Source organism: Epinephelus fuscoguttatus, linkage group LG10 (assembly GCF_011397635.1).
Source record: "Epinephelus fuscoguttatus linkage group LG10, E.fuscoguttatus.final_Chr_v1".
Taxonomy (NCBI): Eukaryota; Metazoa; Chordata; class Actinopteri; order Perciformes; family Serranidae; genus Epinephelus; species Epinephelus fuscoguttatus.
The window spans coordinates 25,352,771-25,376,178 of NC_064761.1; the positions used below are offsets into that span (position 1 = coordinate 25,352,771).

At 39.5% G+C, this 23,408-nt stretch overlaps 3 protein-coding genes across 3 annotated transcripts; 1 reads left to right on the forward strand and 2 right to left on the reverse strand.

The window, feature by feature from the left end:
- Window positions 1-2,463: 2,463 nt before the first annotated feature.
- aldh7a1 (aldehyde dehydrogenase 7 family, member A1) lies at window positions 2,464-6,065 on the reverse strand. Its single transcript, XM_049587576.1, has 2 exons — window positions 5,951-6,065; window positions 2,464-4,708 (listed from the first exon to the last, which is right to left on the reverse strand). Exon 2 carries the CDS (start codon window positions 4,701-4,703, stop codon window positions 3,075-3,077), a length of 1,629 nt encoding a protein of 542 aa, XP_049443533.1. The 5' UTR covers window positions 4,704-4,708; window positions 5,951-6,065; the 3' UTR covers window positions 2,464-3,074.
- On the forward strand, window positions 6,054-19,450 carry actl6a (actin-like 6A). Its single transcript, XM_049587577.1, has 14 exons — window positions 6,054-6,227; window positions 8,077-8,153; window positions 10,182-10,356; window positions 12,880-12,980; window positions 13,359-13,456; window positions 13,600-13,694; window positions 14,283-14,389; window positions 15,684-15,773; window positions 15,893-15,954; window positions 16,128-16,242; window positions 16,728-16,808; window positions 17,418-17,513; window positions 17,685-17,771; window positions 18,650-19,450. The coding sequence occupies exons 1-14, from the start codon at window positions 6,203-6,205 to the stop codon at window positions 18,728-18,730; spliced, it is 1,290 nt and encodes a 429-aa protein (XP_049443534.1). The 5' UTR covers window positions 6,054-6,202; the 3' UTR covers window positions 18,731-19,450.
- A 181-nt stretch (window positions 19,451-19,631) lies between these two features.
- mrpl47 (mitochondrial ribosomal protein L47) lies at window positions 19,632-23,232 on the reverse strand. Its single transcript, XM_049587682.1, has 7 exons — window positions 23,090-23,232; window positions 21,464-21,612; window positions 21,263-21,323; window positions 21,085-21,181; window positions 20,793-20,923; window positions 20,489-20,584; window positions 19,632-19,985 (listed from the first exon to the last, which is right to left on the reverse strand). The coding sequence occupies exons 1-7, from the start codon at window positions 23,221-23,223 to the stop codon at window positions 19,874-19,876; spliced, it is 780 nt and encodes a 259-aa protein (XP_049443639.1). The 5' UTR covers window positions 23,224-23,232; the 3' UTR covers window positions 19,632-19,873.
- Between the last annotated feature and the right edge of the window lie 176 nt (window positions 23,233-23,408).

Sequence of the window (23,408 nt, forward strand, 5' to 3'; positions counted from 1 at the left end):
TATCATCATTTTAATCTCAGTTTTACCCTGGAAGTTATTTTTGCTGTGGCAGTCTATCACAAATGAATGAATCCAGAGGAAACACACAATGTGGACACTCATGTACACAAAAAAAAAATCTAGCTTTAGTCAAATAATTAAAGCTCTTCTACCTTTTTCCAGCACAGAGGAGTAGCAGAGGAGGTGGGCGTTTTCTGCATACGTCCTAAATAGCATGGATTGTGAGTCGCACAGAGCGCTGTCGTTTCAGTTCTTCCTTTCAGCTGTGAGTGTAGATGCTGCTAGGAGGAGCAGTAAATGCAGAGAGTGAGAGACAGAGCTGGAGTATGAGGTAGAGAGCTGCTGAGTGGGAGGGTGAGCATATGGGGGTCATGGAGGATGGGAGATGGAGTAGTATTTCTGTTAAAGGGACAGAGTTTATTTCTCCCATACTGTAGTTAATGATATTACAGGATAAGTCACTGAATTCCTCTGTTATTTATGACAAACATGTTGCAATACTGATCTCCAGGGTGGGTTTATGGTGAGGCAATTACTCCCACATGTCATGTTGATGTTATTAAAAACATAGTTACAGTACAACAGGAGGACACTGCTCTGTGTGTGGGTATTGTTTGCTGGCTGTCATACTTTGTTAGCATTATTAGTAACGCCCATGCTCTTCCTACTACGACAAATCAAAATGTCTGCTATGAAGAAGACCTTTGGAGAATAATGAGGGTTCCCACACATTTTCCTGGACAAAATTTCAGAACTTTTCCATGATTTTCCACTGTCATAACATTATTTTTCTCTTATTCAGACACATCAGATTCACACATAGTTCGAGCTAGCTGGCAATACACAGAGGGAGAGACCTGGGGAGAAAATGAGAAAACATAGGCTACTTAATGGTCAATATATCGGCACATATTAGAGCTGCTATATGTCAACAGCTAGCCTACAGAAAATATATTTGCCATTATATTACACTTTGAAGGGTTTGTCTAATTCCATGACTTCCCCAGGCCTGGAAAACAAGAATGTGTAATTCCATGACTTTTCCAGGTTTTCCATGAGAGTGGGAACCATGTGTAACACTACATTTACATCAGAAATAGTGAAAACATTAGGATTGTACCTGCCTGTCAGATCACCAATTTGTAGGTGCTTTGCAGTGAAAACTTTTAACCCTTCAAAGCCTGAGCAAATTGGCCTGATTCCTTTGAAGAACACACAACAAAGGCAATGAGCAGCTTTACGAGCAATGACCCCAAAAATGCAAAAAAATGTAAGTTACAGGAAAACTAAAAGGCAAAAAAAAAAAACCAAACAAGGACCCTTTTCTGTAATATGATTTAAAAAGTACAATCATAATAATTATTTAAAAAAAAATTCTGAGCATTTTTCTTTTTTTTTAAATAATTTCCCCCCTCTTTTTATTCTTATTCTTGTCACATTTTACTATTTTCGTACAATTTGCAGGACATTTCTTTTCAAGTTCCTCATTGCCTTTTTGCACATTTTCAGAAGAAACCAAACCAATTCCCTCAGGTTTCAAATATCTAAATGCTTGTGAAAGGTGTCTGAATGCAGCACAAGAAAACTGATGTCCCTCCAGATTTAAAGGGGTAAAGCACAACTCCTATTGACAATCCGTTTTGGAATTGCGGTGAACAAAGTAGTCATTGTGACATAATATCACAAACATCCAGTGAATAATGTCAGGAATAAACAGCTTCACAAGGCTGCACACAGTGGGTGTAAACTCCATACAATTAAATACAGTTAACATGTCCTTAACATTTGCTGATATCACCATGTTTTTGTTCTTTTGCTAAGATTTCCATAATTTTTATGATATGTCTACTAACTTTTGTCTATTCCTTTATTCCACTGAACTCCGTGGCATATTTTTTATTGCTGTTTATTAACTCGTTACTCATTTATTTATGTCTACATGTTGATGTATGTCGTGCTATCGTGTGTGTGCAAGGCAAACTGTTCAAACAAATTGCCCCTGGTGGGTTTAATAAAGTTGTCTAAATCTGGTCTGCTGTAGTGTAGTTTTATATGTCTATTTTGTCTTTAAACTTTAAAATCAATTACCAAATAATACATATTACATAACATCAATATTAGGGTTGAGGTTGTTTACCTGCAAATGTGACCTAACTGGTTGCAATCTCTAAAGCATATCTGCCTTAAAGATTCAAGCAGTGATGGAAGATTTCAAGTGTCATTTTTTGTATCAGAAAGGTATGTGCCGTATCTCTCTCCAACATTCATTTAAACACATTTCATTTTCATCTATCAAGAACTCCACTGCATCTTACATTTTTGCTGTGGCTTTTACTGATACTTGAGTGATGCATGTGAAAACCTAGGATCATTTAAGTAAAAATTAGTTTTAGGGAGTAGTGCTGCTTTTTCTAATCCTCTTTACAAACGCTGACAAAAAAACAGACCTGCCAACTCCACATGTGAACATGAAATCTTTTATTTATTGTTTTATTGTCATGAAAGCACAGTGCTTGAGATGCAAAGTACAGTATATTAATGCTGTCAGAGAGATGCAAACAGGCAGTGTTTTAAAAAGCTACCTTCTTTTAACCTTTACATGCTGTTAAGAAGATTTTAAGCAGTCTTGTTTGAATTGTCATTTGCGCTATGATGATTTAATCTAGACATGAATAATGTCCACTCCAGTTTTTTCTTTCAAAATAAGCTAAGATTTATTTTTTGTACAGTATAAAGTATCTGGTACAGTCATCTAACACTTAAACTCACTTTCTAAGTGCTTGTAGAAAAGTGCACACCAACATTTGGGCAAACAGTATCTGACCTTTAACACCAAACTTTTTTCAAACCAACGCTAATATCCGATGCAACAACCTCAGACATAAATTTGGTACAGGAAAAATTAAACTGCTCCAAAATTATTCCAAATTTTGTTATAAATCAGACTGACCTTTCTGGATGCAAAAAATGCAAAGACAAATGTCTTGCATTTGCTAGGCAACACTGTCTCTAAAACATTCAGTGTTGTCCTTTTGGGCTCATTGAATGCTTATTTAACAAATCACCTGAAGACTTCACTCAAACTTGATTCCCTGGGCCAGAGGAAGATCTTTGCTGTAGTTTATCGTGCAGGTTGAACGCCTCATGTACTGCTTCCATGAGTCGCTGCCAGACTCTCTTCCACCTCCTGTGTGTTTCTCTCCACCAAAGGCTCCTCCGATCTCAGCTCCGCTTGTAGGAATGTTGACATTCACAATGCCGCAGTCGGATCCTTTGGGCCCAAGCCAGCGGAAAACCCGACCCATATCTTTAGTGAAGATGCTGCTGGACAAGCCCTGCTGGACCTCGTTGTTCCAGGCAAACGCCTCCTCTTCTGACTTGAACTTGAGCACGTACAGTATGGGGACAAAGGTCTCGGTGTGTACAATGGACGCGTCATGAGCCAGCCCTGTGATGATGGTGGGCTCCACGTAGTTTCCAGGACGGTCCATCACCTTTCCTCCGCAGACCACAGTGCCACCCTGCTTCTTGGCCTGCTCAATGGCTGCCAGATACTGATCCACGGCTTGTTTGGTGTGCAGAGGCCCATAAAGGGTGGTGGGATCCCAGGGGTCTCCGATGCGGACTTGTTTGTAGGCCTTGGCGACCCTCTCAACCACTGTGTCATGAACACTGTCATGCAGCATGAGCCTCCTGGTTGTAGTGCAGCGTTGGCCAGCGGTTCCCACAGATGCAAAGACAGCTGAGGGCACCACAAGATTCAAGTCAGCATCCTCAAACACGATGATAGCGTTGTTTCCACCGAGCTCCAGCAGCTTACGACCGAATCTTTCCTGCACCATCATAGCCACCATCTTGCCAACATGGGTGCTGCCGGTGAATGACAGCAGATCCACCCGCTCATCCTTCGCCATGGCTGTGCCGATATCAGCGCCACCACAGGTCATGGAGCAGATAGCACCAGGCAGGTTGTTATGCTCCAGCACCTCGGCAACGATCCTGGTAACTGCAACACTTGTGAGAGGTGTGGTTGGAGCTCCTTTCCAGAGGCAGACGTTGCCGCAGGTCAGAGCGATGGCATTGTTCCAGCCGTAGACAGCCACAGGGAAGTTAAAGGCAGTGATGATGCCGACAAGTCCAACTGGGTTCCACTGTTCGATCAGGGCATGGCCTGGTCTCTCTGAAGGCAGCATGGGCCCGCCAATCATTCTAGACAGACCAACTGCGTAATCACAGACATCAACGTACTCCTGAACCTCTCCCACTCCCTCAACATAGATCTTGCCCATTTCTAAAGACACCAGGCTCCCAAGAACGTTAATCTTCTTTCTAAGTGCATCTCCAATCTGCCTCACAATCTCCCCTCTTTTGGGTGCAGGAATATCTGCCCACATCTTCCAAGCCTCCCTAGCCTTCTGGACAGTTTCTTCATACTCCGCCATGGTTGCCTGGGTTACCCTGGCAATTGGCTCATTGTTGGCGGGGCAGTATGATGTGACGACCTCCCCGCTCCCTCCCCAGCTCCCGTTGTAAACACCTGGGTTGTCCTCAGACAGGCCCAGCTCTTTGAGCCAGGAGTATTTGGGTTGGTTGATAAGGAGACTTGACATGGCTGCTGATTGCTGGCAGTGGATGGGTGCAAATTTATTTCTCAAGAGGAGCCTGCTGTGCCGGGCAAAGGTCAGGGTGAGGCAACGCTGCATGGGTGCTGGAAGCAAACCAAGTTAAAAATTATTTTACAAGTTTAAGAAGGTTGGTAGAACATTTATAAATGATTGCAGACGATCTCACAACAACATTCAGATTCATTTTACAATGATATAAAACCGAGAAAGGCAGCGTATTCTTAGATTTGAAAAGCCTGAATCAGAGAATGTTCCTTGATCAATACCTTGATTGCTTGATAATCAAAATGATATCTTGTGAATTTTGTGTCAACAAACAAATCAGTTACTTGTCTGTCAGCTCCAGTTCAGTCAACTGCTGTCTCCAAGATCAAGAGTTAACTTTTAATTTCGATATCAATGAATGACTTCAAAAAGTTGCACAAGCTGTGTTACAGTCCAACACAGCACACAGTGAACACGAGCCACAGGGAATGCGGAAAGTCAACAGGTGTTGGCCAGAGAATGCTTGTTTAAAAATAGGAGTGTTTTTAACAGCTTCTTCTCCTTGAATTAATAATAATAACAACTCATTGTTTCCCTCTAAAACTGTGAACTGTCTGTGGTTTTCTTAGTCATCTGTGATATTAAACTGAATCTTTTTGGGTTTTGTTGCACAAAGCAATCCATTTGAGGAGGTCACCTTGAACTCTATGCCTTATCCTCTGATATTTCATAGACTAACTGTAAAAATGCAGGATATTCTCATACAAAACGTAACATCAAAAATATCTACAGCATAATGCCAATACAACAGAAGTCACAGGTATGTAATATGCATTAGGACCGTGACTATTTATAACTAAGAATGTTGGAGTTGAATGAGTTTCTTTTTTTAAAAAAACTACCTGTTATATACTCTTACCTTTTCTCAGACCTAAACTATATGGTCAGCAATTTGTTCAACCTATGCGCTTGCGCAATTAAATCCAACTTTGGAAAACCACGAGGCTGTAGAGACTTCAACTTATTCATGATATATAAATAATACAGCGTACACCCACAGCATCTCTCATGAAAACCAAAATAGTAATTTCACATTTGCATTGTTTAAATCCACAAATAGTACATGTCAGTTTGTTAGCGTTGCTACTTTTGCAACATGCAGTGACATGGTCGACGAGATCAGCGTCTTTCTTGTTGAGTCCAAACGACCGTGACTCAAGGTCCTGCAGTTAACAAAAAATCACCGTGCTGTTATAAAACCTGCTCTTATACTCTGTGCATGTCACTTTATACTGATTAAAAGTAAGTTTATACTACTTAACTATCAGTTTCTCACTCACGTTGATATAAAGTGCGGTGGGCCACGTCCACTCCAGAGCATGGAAGTACTTGATGTTTCCGTCAGAGCTGAAACGGAAGTACTGCTACAGTGCTACGTTCTGATTGGACAGCGGCCGTGACGCAGTGTGGCGCCTGCTTTGTTAGATTGATCCATGCTAACAAATTCCCTTTGTTGTGATTAACCGTTTAGCGGTTCTCGTTCTGCTGTAATAACTTATATTGACAAAGTTGTCGTTGTGATAATCTAAAGGATGAGTGGCGGAGTGTACGGAGGCGGTGAGTGAGCTCTTGTGATTAAAATTTTACTAAACTGTGGTCCACGTTGTTCCGTTTTCTAGCTTTAGCCAGCTTTATAGCTAGCAAGCTATGCTAGCTGTGCTAACTTAGCGTTTAGCTCCGCGGTAGACTGAAGCTGCTGTATTGCTAACATCTTTAGTCGGCACGAGTTTAAGAGTGAATTAATTTTATTTTTTCCAGTGCGTCATCGTGTGATTTAAATTTAACTTAGTGTGTTCATGTAGCAACGATGTAACACCGGCACTGCGTAGCTAGCTGGCGAGGAAATGAATGAAAGTGGGCTTGCCATGAACACCTCAAGTTCCGTTTGTGCGACGTTAAATATAGCTCTCTGAGAAATGAAGATACACGTCTCCACACTGACTGTGATTAAAGATTGAACCGTGCAAGGTTATTCGGCATTAAATTTGCTACGTTTTTGCTCTTCTGTTGACATTCACTTAGGCGAGAACTTTACATATGTGTCTCTGAACTGAAGTAGTTTCTTAATTAATTGTATCTGCTGCTCTTAACGCTGCAATTAATTATGCAGTTCATTCTGTTGGCAATCTTAATGACAACTATACCCCAGAATTAATAATCTACATAAATGATTGTCAGTTGTATCAACAGGATCATTGTGCAAACTATAAGTTGCTTTACTGTAATATCATAACATTGTAACATGCTTAGTTTGTGTTACTGAAACAGATAGACATACACACTATATTTTAACATAGCTGATGTATATTGTACAAAGGGCATGTATCAGCTGAGGAGCCTGTTATACTTAAATTTATAGCTTTTCTTATACTATACTACTGTATTACTACACTACTACACCACCATATATAATAATATACCACATTTAACCATATTATGTTAATATATTTCATTGACTCTTGCACTATATTCTATTATTTGAAAACCGTCAAACAATGAGTACAATTTCATATATTAGCCAAGTGTGCACAGTTTACATAGACTTGTTGACTCTGCTTTTATAAATCACACTGTTATTTTATCAGCATCACAGTCACCATATCTCATCAAATGCTCTTGCATAGTTTAAATTTTTATTCTATTCATATTTTAGTTTACAAACCCCTTATTGTTCGTTACTTTATATATTTCTCTTTATTTATTTTTGTCCTTTGCTGCCACAACTAAATTTCCCTGCTTAACTCATCTTACTTTAGCTTTGATATCTGTGCCAATACTGAGCAATATGTTGGCATGTTAACTTTATAAATTCATAACTGAAATCATAATCGATTAACTTTGTTTGTGAGCTACTTTGTCAGCTACTCTACTAATTTGACTAATTATTTCAGCACTGCAAGGTATTATTAGTTTTCTTATTCAAATACGTTTTATGGGTGAAACTGTGATATCAACCAATAATTGATGAGTACAGGAATGTTAAAAACAGGTTAGACCTTACAGATGAGTCTTTTTTGTGATACTTTACTTTGTTGTTACAAAAAGGACGTGAACATTTTTTCCTGTTCCTAGCTTGTCATTTATGAGAAGTGGTGCACTCTTAGGGCACCTTCGCAGAATGGAGATTTTATCTGAGGTGTTGATTTTTGTGTGATTGTGTGGTAGGATGTGGTGTTGAGGAACTTCTCTCTATGTACGCAACTCAAAGAAGAATATATTGCAAATTTAAACAGCTATTTGTCATTGCAGATACCTAACTTAAACACACCTGAGCATATTAAAGCAAGCACGCTAAATGCAAATATAAATTAAAAGTGGCTGATATCAGTAGTTTGGTCACATATTGTATATTCATTGTGAAAATTATTATTTAATTTACATTCTCAATGATCTCTCATCTTTGCAGATGAGGTGGGAGCGCTGGTGTTCGACATTGGCTCATACACAGTAAGAGCTGGCTACGCAGGAGAAGACTGTCCCAAGGTAAGTGGATCACTCAAATGACCTGATTAACTATGTGTCTTTTCTTCCTCTGTGCATCTTCATCTGCCCTCCGGGGGTTCGCCAATGTCAAGAAATGAGGGCTGTCACTCTGGAGACAGACGGCATAAATTGAGTTCAGATCGTTCTGGATCCTTGCTTAGTTTTGATTTATCTGTGCTTTTGGTGGAGATCTTGATTGTGCAAATATCAGTTTGACAAGAGAAAATGTCAGAGATGAGCACTGGTGGTCAGTCATACTCTCATAAGTCTGTGAAATCACTGTAATATCGACCTTGGGTACATAACACAGTATTATATACTCTGGTCTCATCCGTAGTGAGAATCACTTTTTTTTTATACTATGTGCCATATCATGCTTAATGTCACCACATGCCACCACTCCACCTCCACTTTCCTGTTTTCAAATATAATATGTTGTCCATGTACATCATCTTTGTGTGCCAACACAAATGAGACCTAATTACTGTGTGAGGTTACACTTGTGGTGACAGATCACGGTTTCATTGAAGGATCATGAAATCATGTTTTAATAGTATTGGTTCTGATCATGACTGCTACTTATGATTATTTTTAAAGGGAAAGTATGCCCATTTTAAAAATTGATACATGTTATTCATATGGTCTAGGACAGTCCAAAAATATTAGCAGACATTAACAGCATTGTAAGTCATAAGTCTGGAGCTGCTCCATAGACAGTGAATTGGAAAAGATGTTAAAGATGACACTGAGAGCAACCAGGGTAATGTTCTGAGTATGTGGGTACATTAACATCTTCAATAGAAAAAAGCTCATTTGGGCATAAAAAAGACAACAGTCATTCTCTGTGTCCACAGAATCAGTCTTCCATTCATTGTCTGTGGAGCAGCTCCAGACTTTATACCCTATAACATCACAATTTTGAGGCTTACATCTCTGGTTTCTGGCTTTGAGGGGGAGTAGCTCATGTTCACAAATATTGATTGAACTTGGCCATGTAAATAACAAATTGGAATTCTTTATTAAGGTGGTGCTCCACCTTTAAAATGATTAATCTTACTTTTTTTTGGATTAATTGATATTCAGACAAAATATTGCAAAAGTCTTTCAGAGGTTCCCGGAGCACAAACTGACATATTTAAATGTCTTGTTTTGTCAAGCTGTACTTTTTTTCAAATATATACTTTGCAAGATTTTCCTAAAAAAATAAAATGTATGGAGTCATACAGAAGTAATCCCTCTCAGTCACCACTCATGATGACCCACTAAAAGTGTGTGTGGCCGTTTATTTTTCTGCAGTGACTCTGCCCTCTGTCTGTACCTATTTTCTGTGTTTGGGACATTTATGGGCGTGTACTCTCCGTAGCACTTTGGTGAGGTTGGGGTTTTACCAAAAGTTAGTGACCAGGAGCCAGACCATAAGCAGTAGGCATCCAAGCGATACAGCGCTGACAAAAAGCAAAAATAGCGAGGTGAAACATCAAACTGGAGTGAATCTGAGGTTGGCTTTTACTTTAATTTCCACTGGTGTGCATGTTTAGAGTGCTCAATAGTCCTGCATAGTGTATCTTTAAGGTAACATCTATAACGATGAAGAAAGGTCAAAAAGGTCAATTAATTTTCTGCTGATAGTTAAGTTGTTGCAGCTCTAAATGTAACACCTGAGCTTTTCCTACTGTGACAAGTCAAATTTCCTAACGTTAAAAAGCTTATGGGATGATTTAAGTCAGAAATTGTTTATGCAAGATGAATTAGTCAGTCCAAGCCAAAACATTACAGAAGGTACTTTTGAGAATTTCAAAACAGTTGTACTCCTAGTCTTCATAAGTCAGAGGAGCATTGCCTCACCCTCAGTTTCACAAAAATGGGAACTTAATGTGTGGGAAGTTCAGTGTTTGGGATGAGGGAGATCTTTTGCTACAGGTGTCATTGAATTTGTGCTCCTGTGCTAGATATTGGTAAACTAGGGTGTGTGAGAATCTGTCTTGACTTGCATTGTGTCCTGTTTTGTTTTGGCTTGGCTTGTCTCAGGCGGACTTCCCCACGGTGATAGGTGTGACCCTTGACCGAGAGGATGGCAGCACGCCTATGGAGACGGATGGCGACAAGAGCAAGCAGAGCGGCACCACCTACTATATCGATACCAACCAGCTGAGGGTACCCAGGGAGAGCATGGAGGTCATGTCTCCGCTCAAGAATGGCATGAGTGAGTGCTAACTACTTTTTTTTTTCCCCTCACGCATTAAAATCCAATTAACGTTTTGGTTTCTAACTGCTGTGTTGTTGGGTTTGTCACCGACCAGGCTGTTTCAACATTTTCTGCTGTGTCTGTGCAGTGCTGAGAAATGACAGCATTTACAGCCCATATGAACGCACATGGGTTGTGTATAAGTGCATGACCCTGTTTTTTAGTCATGGTCTGTGACGTAAACTCAACAATGAATATTTATAATCCCGTCTGCTCAATCCATATCCATAATTAGACTCCTTTGGTCTGACAGCCGACTTTGTAGATGAACTCGTCACAACCCTGACTGACGTATAGATGATGTGCTGTTCACCATGAATATTAATAAGATTATTTGAAGACCAAGGCAACTCATTATCATGAGCCCTCCCATCTGGGGTCCTCTTGGTGAAAGGCAGACCCCTCTCCGTCTTACCATCATGTCTGCCTGACTGTGATCGTATTTTCCTATCCTTGTTTGCTCTCGTTTAAATGTGGATATATTTAAAGCCAGATATGGGTTACATGTCCAGAGCTGAACTGGAGCTGTTATCCTATAATAAAATCACTGTTGGATCTTTGATTATTTTCCCATGCTTTGGTTTGAGGCTCAGTTTCAGTCTCTTTTTCCTCTTTTTATGGTGTTTTTCTCACATCAGTTCAAATTTATCAAGCTAAATTTAATTGTTTATCCCAATTTAACAACTACTATCTAAAAACTAGGGCTGCCACAGCCAATTACTTTAATTATCGCCTCATCTTTTGATTATTCTGTTCATCAATCAATTTATCAATTATTTTCTCAGTCGATAAATGTAAGAAAAATGCACATTACAATTTCCCAAAGCCCACTGTGATGTTTAAAATAACTTGAATTCAAACAATGTATATTTACAATTATGTTAAAGCTGGATCCGTTGAATGTTGGCATTTGTCTTTAACACATGATTTGAATATTACATAGCAATCAAACTGCTGCAAATTAATTTCCTCTTTATCAACCAATCAGGTATTTGTTTAATAATTTCCATTCCAAAGCATTTAAAGCCAAGCCGAAATTCTCCTCTACAAATGCAAAACAGTGCTGGTGCATTTGATTTCTGTCACCTCAGGAGTATTGCCGACAGCGGATATGAAACTCCGGTGCGCTGACCTAGCTGATGATTCTCATCAGAATCTGGTCCAGTGGAGTTTGGCTGCGAGGCTATTTAGAGACGAGTGTGACACCGATCTTAATTGCAGCAGAACAGCACCGTGGGACCACAGGCTCCCTCAGAGGGCTGACCTGGAACATTGGTGCCTGATGCTCAAATTATTATCTAAAAAAGCTCATCATTGCTCTATTTTCTCCACCATCTGACCCAGCAGTGATGATGATGGTGAAAGATACACGTTTTTTGTGACGTTGATTTTTTTTTTTTTTTTTTTTTTTTGTATGCCTGCAGCCACAAAAAAGTGAAGACATACTTTGATAACATGACAGTGTTTTTGTACAGGACTCTTTGAACATCTTACATTAGATTTTGAGAATTTAAGGTCAGAAAATATCGTCATTTTTTTGTTTATTTTTTTTTTTATTGTAGTAGGTTTTAAATTGTGAGACGATGCCTACTTCCATTAGAAATGTCTCCCCACAGGATTCACTCATCTAACTATGGTTTGGCCTTCGTATGTGACTCAGTCCAGCTCTTTCTTTTTCTTGTAATGTTCAAATGGTTCTGCTCTCACGAAGGTAGCAGGATTCAAGAAGTACACAAAACAGCACAGATGATGCTAAGCTAAGGACAGTTGGACAGAGGGGTTCAGAGAGGACAGAAATCTCTCTGTTACCTCTGATAGTTGCTGGAATCTGGATGATGATGTTTAAGGTGTGCAGCCGCATTGGTCAATATATGACATAAAGGAGAGGAGCAGGCTTTTAATTCGGTGACTGCTTAGCTGGAGTTTACAGATTTAATGGACTGTTAAAGAGGATAAAAAGTAGGTAAATTGTAACATACATGTGTCTTAATGTGAGGACTTAGCTGTGGTCTACTCTGAGTGTGAGAATGACCAGAACAGCCTTATTGTTTTACACTGTGTTTTCAAAATTGCCCTGCAGTTGGACACCATTCTCTGCATTTCCCTTTACTTTATGAGATATTATTGTCAAGTGGATTTTGAACATAAAGCTCAGCCCTAATGTGCATACCTTTTGCTGAGGAAAGAATATTACATTTTCTCTGTCAAGGTCTTACAAAGGTCCTAAAAATAACATTAAATTTGATTTCAAGAGATGCACAGCAACCCAGATATATATATGGGTAAAGCAAATGTTTTTACTGCCTACATTTTTAAACACTTTTCCCCAAAACTAGATTGGGAGCATCATCGGAGCAAGTTTGGCTATCTCATGTTGAGCATATGTAACTGTGAATCTGCTGTAGTCCGACAGTGATTTGACAGTTAAAAAGCCTCGTCCTTATTTTCTCGTCCTTATTTTCTCTTCTGTTCCTTTTACAGTTGAAGACTGGGACAGTTTCCAGGCCATTTTGGATCACACCTACAAGATGCACTTCAAGTCTGAACCCAGCCTGCATCCAGTGCTCATGTCAGAAGCATCGGTGAGTCTGAACACTGGTTACTTCTCTGCGGCTGTACAGAGGCCAAACAGTCTTCACATAGTTTGAATTTATCAGTCAACAAATGAGGTTTAAAAGTCCTGTTCTGTCTTAACATATTAACTTGTCCAGGGAACTGGTAGCTCTCCTGGTCGAGCGTGCACCCCATGTAGTTTGAGTCCTTAAGAGTGGTGTTGGTTCAAGCCTGAGTCACATCTATCTGTTCTAAATAATGAAGGCAAATAAGCTAAAAAAAAAAAAAAAAGTTAGAAAACTTGTTTCCTGCGCTGGTCCTCATCACCCCATGGAGAAACACAGCAGTTTGTGTTGTGCTGACAGTACTCTGTTGTAAGCAGCCTGTTTTCTGTTTTGTGTCTGCAGTGGAACACACGAGCAAAACGAGAGAAACTAACAGAGCTGATGTTTGAACATTACAACATTCCTGCCTTCTTCCTCTGCAAATCAGCTGTGCTCTCTGCGTATCCTTTACTGTTTCACTTCATGGGAAACAGAGCTAACATGAGTCATTTAACTGTCTGTTTACTGTTTGATGATGTTCTCAGAGTACTGTTTCTGTTACGTGTTGAACTGTATTACATTTCCTTAACTCTGAGTATTAAAGGTTTGCCAATGGGCGGTCTACGGGCTTGGTCCTGGACAGCGGCGCCACACACACCACAGCAATTCCAGTGCACGATGGCTACGTCCTGCAGCAAGGTGACCAGTTATTAAACATTAATCACAAGTTGACGATCTACCGGCAGATATTACTTGATTTACATTTAAACCAGGGAGGGGATTCATCACCTAAGAGGAGAAATGGAAAATGTATGAGCTTTCATTGATGCAAGTGCTTATTTTCTATGATTTATGTTGCCATCTGCTGGCTGGAGCTTACACCTCAGCCTCGCCAATCAAGCCAGCTGTTCCTACAAATGTTCAGTTATTACAAGCTTCTGTTGCTGTTATGAAGTTTAGTTGGGCAAAAGTCATTTTCAGTGAGCCGTCAAGTTGGTTAATCTCTTAAAATTGCTCCTGATTTAAACCACATTTCTGGATGAAACTAAATGATGTTGGATAACAGCAAATAATGTTTTCTGATACAAAGCCATTTCATTTGGAGCTGCAACGACACAAAAAGATGAGTTAATCAGAACACAGCTAATCTAAAGAATTTTGAGTAATTCCGGGCATATTTTTGTCAAGTTGAGGGGCATAAAGGGAGTGTGGAGGTGTACTACATGTAAACATGGTAGAGATTTATTGTGTTCCTTCGAGTCCTGTGTAATTTATTCTCTCTGACAGGCATCGTCAAATCGCCCCTGGCTGGAGACTTCATGAGTATGCAGTGCAGGGAGCTTTTTCAAGAGTTGAATGTTGAAATAATTCCCCCTTACATGATCGCATCAAAGGTAAGTTAGTATATTTTAGTGAATCTCATTTCAGTGTTTGGTATGTTTTAAATAACCTACCTGAAACCTGCTGTGGAGTCCTTTTTTGTTTTATTGTGCATGTAAGGGGCATTGAGGAGCAAGACAGATGATGTCAGTGACAATAATGAAGTGAACTTTTTTCCCATATCACTGCATGAATTGATTTCATATCTTGCCTCTAAATTTCATCAACTGGGTGTGTGGATAAGTAAATTTAAAAGCATAATAACATTTATTTTTCTTAAACAAGGTGATCATAATTGTTGTAAGACTGTGTTTACTCTTCGATGCACATGCATGAAAAAACAGTATGGACAGACTGAATAGATTAAAAAGAACAAGCCTGCACCGGTAGCAAACAGATCCAAGTTTTTAAATTAATTACAAAAAGATGGATGGATGGATGGATGGATGGATAGATAGTATACATCTTATTTACATTATTTTATTCCTTTACTTTGTTGTATGTATATTGTATATCTTTTTCTATTTTATTTTATTATTGTTATAAATTTCTACCCCTCATCAATTTAATTTTTCTTTTTGTTTTGTCTTTTGAATCTTTTTAATAACTATTTATTATTATTATTATTATTATTATTATTATTATTATTATTATAGCTTTTACATCTATTTTATTGTAATCATTTCTGTTCTTGTGGGGTTTTTTTTAAATAAATTGTTTTTCTTTTTTTTTTTTTAATTTACATTTAATTTCACTCAGTCTTTTGACTTTTACTGTTGTTACAGCTCTATTACATTTTCATTTTTATTGTCCTGTGTATTAGTCTGATAATGATAATTTTCTTAAAAATTGTTTTTGTGGCTCACATTTGTTCTGTGCTATTATCGGCTTGTCAGTGATCTGACTTTATTATAAAAGGTGCTGTACAATTTATTTAATTTTTCCTTTTTTGTAGAACTAATTTTCATTGATGTTTTCAGGTTGAAGAGAAAGACAAGGGGGAAATTACACACAATGATAGAAAACAGGGCAACCTCTGTTCCAAAGATGTTCCTTAGTTCTTTGGCAATCTCTCGCCAATATGGATAGATCAGTGGGCATATCCAAAAAATATAAAAGTGGTCTGCCATTTATTTAGCACACAGTCTCCAGCGTTCATCCTGCTCCTGAGATCCCTGTTGTATAAATTTCAATTTTGGAGTCACAAAGTAAAGTCTGAAATTTTTTTTTGATACACTGTCTGTATTTGTCCTGATTGTCATCTTCCGTCACACCAGACAGTGTCAGCCACAGTGTTTGTCATTACAGGATGGAGTGCGGGAAGGATCACCGGCCAGCTGGAAGAAAAAGGAGAAACTACCTCAAGTCACCCGCTCATGGCACAACTACATGTGTAATGTAAGCAGCAAACTCTTAGACTTTTTGTGTCGCTGGAGTAAAAATTAATTGTTGATTTAGTTGGTGCATATTGTGTTTTGTTGAATGTGTGCCAACTTGTCTTTTCTTCACGTTTGCAGTGTGTGATCCAGGACTTCCAGGCATCTGTGCTGCAGGTGTCTGACTCGCCATATGATGAACAGTAAGAGCATTATTTGTAATATGAATCCATTTATAGCACTGGCATGATCCTTTCTTTTAACCCACAGTTTCTATGGAAGTTTGTCTGCTATGAGTAAACTTCCTTTGAAAGGTGAAAATGTCAGTTTCATCCCAAAATAACTAACTCTCAGGTGAACTCTTCTCTGTCGTCAGGGTTGCTGCACAGATGCCCACAGTGCACTATGAGCTGCCCAACGGCTACAACTGTGACTTTGGGGCTGAGAGGCTGAAGATCCCGGAGGGGCTGTTTGACCCCTCTAATGCCAAGGTGTGTGTTTTAATGTGGATGTTACAGGACGGCCATGCTACACATGTATTTGAGTCAGCTGGACACAATGTTTTGCAGTTGAGTGTGTAAAAAGTAGTTAGCAGGCAAGCAGAGACTTCATGTGTAAATGCCTAAAAAGTTGCTAAAATAATAATTATACAGTTTTAATAGTTGGCAAACTAAATGTAATGGATAAATAGCTAAAAGAGTTACATTTTAATTGTATGAAAAAAACACCAACAGTATTTTTAAATCTTGTAAAAACTGTATGAAAAAAATTGTTAAGTTTTTAATAATATTCATGACATGAACACATTTAACGGGTAGTGTTGATAAAGGGGCACTTGAGCTCATCTGACAGGCTGATAGGGGTTTGTGAACTACTGCTCTAAAGAACAGCTCAGTTATGAAAATGTATTTAAAATGTCAAAATGTGTTGCTCTCTTTGTGTAATGAATTAGATTTGTTTGTTCTGATCACTACAGGGCCTGTCTGGAAACACCATGTTGGGAGTCGGCCATGTGGTGACGACCAGCGTGGGAATGTGTGACATCGACATCCGACCGGTGATTATCAACAAATTTTAACCCTGGGCTGCAATTTTTGTGGTGTCTTAAAATAAGTTTTCTATTTTTTGAGACAGTTTAACTTTTATCCATTTAAATGACTGAATGGGTAAAGATGTCTTGCTCGAATGTTTTTGTTGACAAAAAAATCTGCCAGGAATAAAGATGAATCATAAAAACAAGCCAACCAGCAGCTTCAATTAAAATGCAGCATAAAACACAGATAAACGGCTACTAGCAGTGCCTTGCATTTTATTTGTGTGTTTTACCTTTTTTTACATTTGGCTAGCTGTATGTAACTCATTTAGTACACTCTTCTGAGGTGTGCTAAATGTCAACATTTTTTTGAAATGCAGGAAATAACTCTGGAATAAATATTGGGCATGCCAAAAAATGTGTATATTACAATTTCTGGAACTACAATAGCCCCTGGAATCCATTTATTGTCACTGTTTTATGTCCAACAATGTGAGTTTATTAAAGAACGTGTCCAATGTTTGCTAAGAGACAGTGTGTACGCCTGTGTGTTGCACTTTATTTTTGCTCCTAAATCTTTACTGTTGCTTTAAAAAGCAGAAAGTTTGCTGACCTTTTGACTTTGTGTGTCAGGGTCTATACGGCAGTGTCGTGGTGACCGGAGGAAACACGCTCATTCAGGGCTTCACAGACCGACTGAACAGAGAACTCTCTCAGAAAACTCCTCCAGTGAGTTGATCCCATATTCTGATAAACATTGTTATCGTAGTACAGCTAAATTTGATTTTAACTCACAACATAAGTACTTACTTAAACTCATATGGTCTGATCTTTTGAATACATCACTGAACACAACTCTATTTACTGCCAGAGTTTAACATGTCTCTCTGTGATTTGCAGAGCATGAGGCTGAAGCTGATAGCCAACAACACTACAGTGGAGCGCCGGTTCAGTGCCTGGATAGGAGGCTCCATCCTGGCATCACTTGTAAGGACACACAGCAGTTAAAACTGTGTTATAAGAATATATCAACATTTGAAAGAAGATTATTTTCTATATATTTAGGAGACAGTGGTTGTTGAGGTAAAGGAAACTGTCTCTCTCAACCGATGGGATTTAAAGCAACATCTACAGAGCTGGTGATTTGCAAAAGGTGTCTGCACAGGAAGCACCGTGGCACCCAAATATTTAAAGGGAAAGTCTTGTGGTATATTGAGCCTCTTTTACACATAGTCTAGTGCCATAAAACTCAACCGAAGAAGAGGATTGGGAAAGGTTGAATGTACTTGTATGCGGCGGAAGTCGTATTGGTTTTCAGGAACGTGGCAGGCAGGGAGCTGTTTTTGTCCTTGTTATATATTAATTATTCAACACGTTTGCATTGCTGTAAATGCTAAACCAAACAAGTCGTGGATTAAAATACATCATTAGTGGAGTCTTGTGATTTGTTAGATTGCTCCACGTGAAAACATTTTTCGTCAGACGGATGTAACCCTTTCGTGCTTGCCCCTGCAATGTTGCTGCTTTCGCTCACAACACAGCCACACTGGCATTTTCCCTGGAATGTTACTAGGTCTTGAGGTGGGAAATTTCCGGTACAGATTTACTTGAATATTGATCCCTGCTCCCATTCACACACGACCCCATGCAGGAAATGTTCCTGAACATCTAGGGATAGACTGCTGATGTGAAAGGGGCTTTACATAGATTACCTGACATTTGATTATTGATGGCAAAATGTGTTACAAGTAGCAACACATCTACTTTCCTCGACAGCTTTGTCTTAAGTTATGTGTGTCTGTTTGTATTCCTGCTTATCTTTGTCCTGATTTATTCAAACTAAGCATGTCTTCTGTGTCTGTCAGGGAACCTTCCAGCAGATGTGGATCTCCAAACAGGAATACGAAGAGGGTGGTAAGCAGTGTGTGGACAGGAAGTGCCCTTGATTTGATACCCCGCCCCTCTCTATCACCGTCTTTGCCACAAGCTCAACAACATGATCCGTTCACCTCTGACCCTGGACTCAGGAACACCCACAGATGATGGCTCTCGTTTTGTATGATTTGTTTTTAAAAAATAATTGAGTTTGTCTGTATGTCGCTTGTCTGGGGTTCATTGTGAAAATCAGACAAACATTTACAAAGTACACCATGTCACGATGATGAAATTGGATTTAAGTTCCTCTGTTGATGTCTTTACAGTCGGTGTTGTGTGGAAACCTTGCATCTTTAAACGTTTTTCACAGAACGGACAAAAGTTGATCTTCTCCTGATAGTCTGTGCCCGTTTTCTTACTTTAGACAATGTCTGTCATGTTCAAAGGGCCATTACATATCAGCATGTAAATCAAGTTCATGATCGCATGTGGTAAAACACGTGAACACAGAATTTGCTCTGCAAGGTTTCTGCAGAACACTGACACAGTAAAAGTTAGGTGACGTGCATTTGGATGAACGACCTTACAGTTTTGGGGTGAATAATGTCTTTTGTTCATAAGTCTTTTCTTTGTGTAGTAAGTAAGCTCATTATAGGCAGAGACCAGTCAGTTCTCACCTCTGCTTATTGGTGTCAACTCAAATAAATCTGTATTTAATTTTCACTTTGCTTGTCATTGGCTACACATGGTCTTTTAAAAATAAAGTCGTTTTTGTTAAATGTGTGTGATAATGTATTATAGCTCACTTGTCTGAGGGTTTCTTGTAAGACTAACATGTAGTTTGACATGAAACAGCAGGTTTACATTTAGATAATCATTTCATGTTAAGTTGCATAAACACATTCTTAAAAGTCATGATCTCCAAACCTTAAACACTCAAATTATGAACTAGTAAATCACAATGACGAAAACTCAATACATGAGGTTTATTTTAATTTTAAGTATGAAAACAGGATGGTTTAGCATAATTTATCTTCTAGGATCAAATAACAGCTGAACAAATACACTCATACAGTTTCAGACCACCTTCGGTTATTTCACATGAGCCGAGTCAGACTTGAGTATCCATATCACGCCACAGATAAAATACAGAGAAGACCTTGTGTCTGGACAGATGTCAGAACTCCCTAACTGTAAAATCTGCGCTTGACGTTTCATGAGGCGGACGCTTTCATCTGAGGAAACTTCTCCTTGAGCTTGGCCTGAGCTTTCCTCTCTAAGTTGGCTTTCCTGGCCCTCTCTCGAAGGTGCTTCTCTATACGCAGCCTGCAGGACAGAAAAACATGAAAACAATGAGAAATCAACACTTTGTTTTTTGGAGGAAAACATTTTCATAGCATAACTTAAGGTTGAACTCTTTCCACACTTTTTTTTTTACATTGACTAAAACATCCTCTGTGCCAACATGGTCAGTCTACAGACCACTGCAGGGGTTGGCACTGTCACCACACAGCAAGAGGGTCCTAGGTTTGGACCCGCCTGCTGGGTGGGGCCCTTCTGTGTGGAGTTTGCATGTTCTCCCTGTGTTAGTGTGGGTTATCTTAAGGTACTCCGGCTTCCTCCCACAGCCCAAAGACATGCAGGTTAACTGGTGACTCTAAATTGCCCGTAGGTGTGAATGTGAGCGTGAATGGTTGTCTGTCTCTATGTGTCAGCCCTGTGATAATCTGGCGACCTGTCCAGGGTGTACCTCCCCTCTCGCCCATTGTCACCTGGGATAGGCTCCCCCTGCAACCCTTAAAAGGATAAGAGGTTACAAAAAATTTTACCTTATGTGTGGTTCGACGAACTTCGGTGTGTAGAACTTCTTTCGCTTGTACCTTCTGTTCATGTACCAAGGAATTGCATATTCTTTGAATCGATACCTGAGGGAAAGACAACAAGCGTGCATGAGTGATGCCGTCTCTCACATTTAATTTTATAAAGCTTGGCCATTTAGATGTACTGCAATCAGATAACAGCTTTGCCTACACTTAGGAAATTCTGTTGATATCAAAACAGGGACACACACACAGAGAAACAACTCCGTAGTGCTGCTGTGTGTCTTCATGTATACAGACAATGTGGCCTCACCAGTAGGTGTATCCAAATGTATTCTTCCTCCAGGTCCCTGGTCTGCCTTTCTCCTGTCCTGTCTGCAGCAGACGCAGTGCAGTCTCTCTCTCGTTCACCACTGTTTCCAGTCTTATCATTGACCGCTCAACCTAGAAGGAAAAAGACAGCAAGGATAATCTCAGCCAGGACTCTTACTTAGAAAAAAACATGCACCTGTGTGGCTCTGTTGAAGGCGAAGCCAAATGTCATCAGTCAGTTGTAATACACCATTAATATAGTAATAGTGGAGATATCAGTTAGGCATACTGACCTTCCTTAATCGTTCTGGACTCGGCATCATGACTTTTTGCCTTCGTGATTCCTGCTGAAGTGTGAGCAGCATGTTCTTCTCTTTAAGCAGCACATACCTGAGATAGAACAAGAGCGTTACACACAGCTGATAAATGATGATACACTGTGGAGCACCAGTGTGTCTCACCAGTGCTTACCAGAGTTTGTGTAAATCTTCATTGCTCTTTGTTCTCAGCTGTTTGGCAGTCCATGGTCCACCTACAAAATGACAACAAAACAAAAAGTGTGAAATGTTGTCGTCACGCCTGGTGGGTAAATCTGTGCTACAATAGTGCCACAGCAACCTAAGGTGTCTAAATGGCGGTAACTGCTGTTGTTTCTTGCAACCAGTGTTTTACCTGACTTGACGCTGGACTCTCCTCGGTTCTCAGGGAGGTCAAAGAACTCTTCCAGCCCTCTTCTGCTGATGGTAGTGTGCAGGGCTCGACACTGACCCACAGAGCTGGTGGGACTGTACCAAGACAGGGCAGCAAGTGCGGACTTTTCCCTGGTAGGGCAAAAAAAAAAAAACACCTCACATAAGAAAACGTATAAGGGATAGTCCATCCTAAAACAAGTACTCTTATAATGCCTCCTGCTTTCCTTCCTTAACTACCTTTCCTTTCCTGACAGATAACAACCATGAAATCATCACTGCGAATCCAATAATAAAATTCTGTAACAAATAAAAATAGAAAATAAAAAAGGGTACTTGGCAGGCATATTTTTAAAGCTTTAGGAGAACGTTTATAGAACCTTGTAGGAAGATCTACACTGGAAAAAAATTGGAGCTGGTGCTGCCATTTTACCAGCCATTTATGTACAGTGGGAAATAAATAAAGCAGCTTTGAAGCCTCCTTTTTCAAAATGAAAATGAATCAGAATAAAACAAGCGGGTTCCTGGTTCGAACCCAGGGTTGGGGGAGACCTTCTGTATGGAGTTTGCATGTTCTCCCCATGTCAGCGTGGGTTTCTCTGGGTACTCCGGCTTCCTCCCACAATCATAACATGCACATATGACTCTAAATTGCCCGTAGGTGTGAATGTGAGCATGAATGGTTGTCTGTCTCTATGTGTCTGCCCTGTGATAGTCTGGTGACCTGTCCAGGGTGTACCCTACAATATGAACATGATGTAAATATGCAACATTTTTACATCATGTCAATGTTGTGCAATATATTTTTCTCAAACTCATGTGCAATACTGCTTCTCGCTGTCATAACATATATAACATTGATTATCAGGAGCAGTATGCATTTTTCCACCGTTTTAGTTATTAACTTACAGTAACTCTCTCTATATATAGAGTATAAATATATGTATATATATTGACTGATATTTAAGACTAGCAGTAGTAGCTCAGTCCATTTATGCCCTTGAGCAAGGCACCGAACCCCCCAACCGCTCGGGGCGCCTCACCAAGGGCAGCCCCCTCACTTTGATATCTCTCCACTTTATGCATGTATAGGTCCTGTTTGTGCATATGTGTGTCTTTCGGACCTGTGTGTAATTGACAAGCAAGAGTGAAAACACTGAATTTCCCCTCGGGGGGATTAATAAAGTAAATAAACTTAACTTAAACTTGGCTAGGTCCAGTGTGTGACCCTGAAACCCATTTGTTGTTCTGGTTGTTACTGTTTTTCCTTCGGGATGAATAAAGTTATATTGAATTGAATTAAGAACCCTGTATCTATATACACAGTTAATTACACCGGAGACTGTCATAGTCATAAACTATCACCCACACCATGACTCTTTAATCCAGTGTCAACAATTTCACTCAGCAGATGTCTGCAGGTAGCATCATAAATTTAAGCCTTGAAGATATCCACGTTTATTTATTAGCGCTGTTATACACTGTGTGTTCATTAAGTAATGACTTATTTACACAAACCGTCCCTGACTAGCAGAGCCTGTTAGCTGTAACGCGTTTGACTTTATCGTCGCTTATTAATCATGTTTAAGACAATGTAACAGCGTCTTACCTGTAGAGACAAGGCTGGTACTTGGTTACAGCAGCAGTACAGTGCTGAATATTTATCGCTGAGGATATCCTAAAGACATTTTGAAACTGCTTGCAAAGAGTCAAAACGCGTCCTGCGGACGAGGACGCCGCCATTTTTGCCGTAGTCCCTCCCACATTACCCGTCATGCATTTCGTCCACTAAATATATGTTTTTTTTTATTGTTTAACTTTTCCGAGCTATTAATATCTATTTGCGTTTTAAGTTGTATATACCACACCTAGACGACAATACATTAAAAAATAAATAAAAACAAAAGTAAAATAAACATACCTGCCCT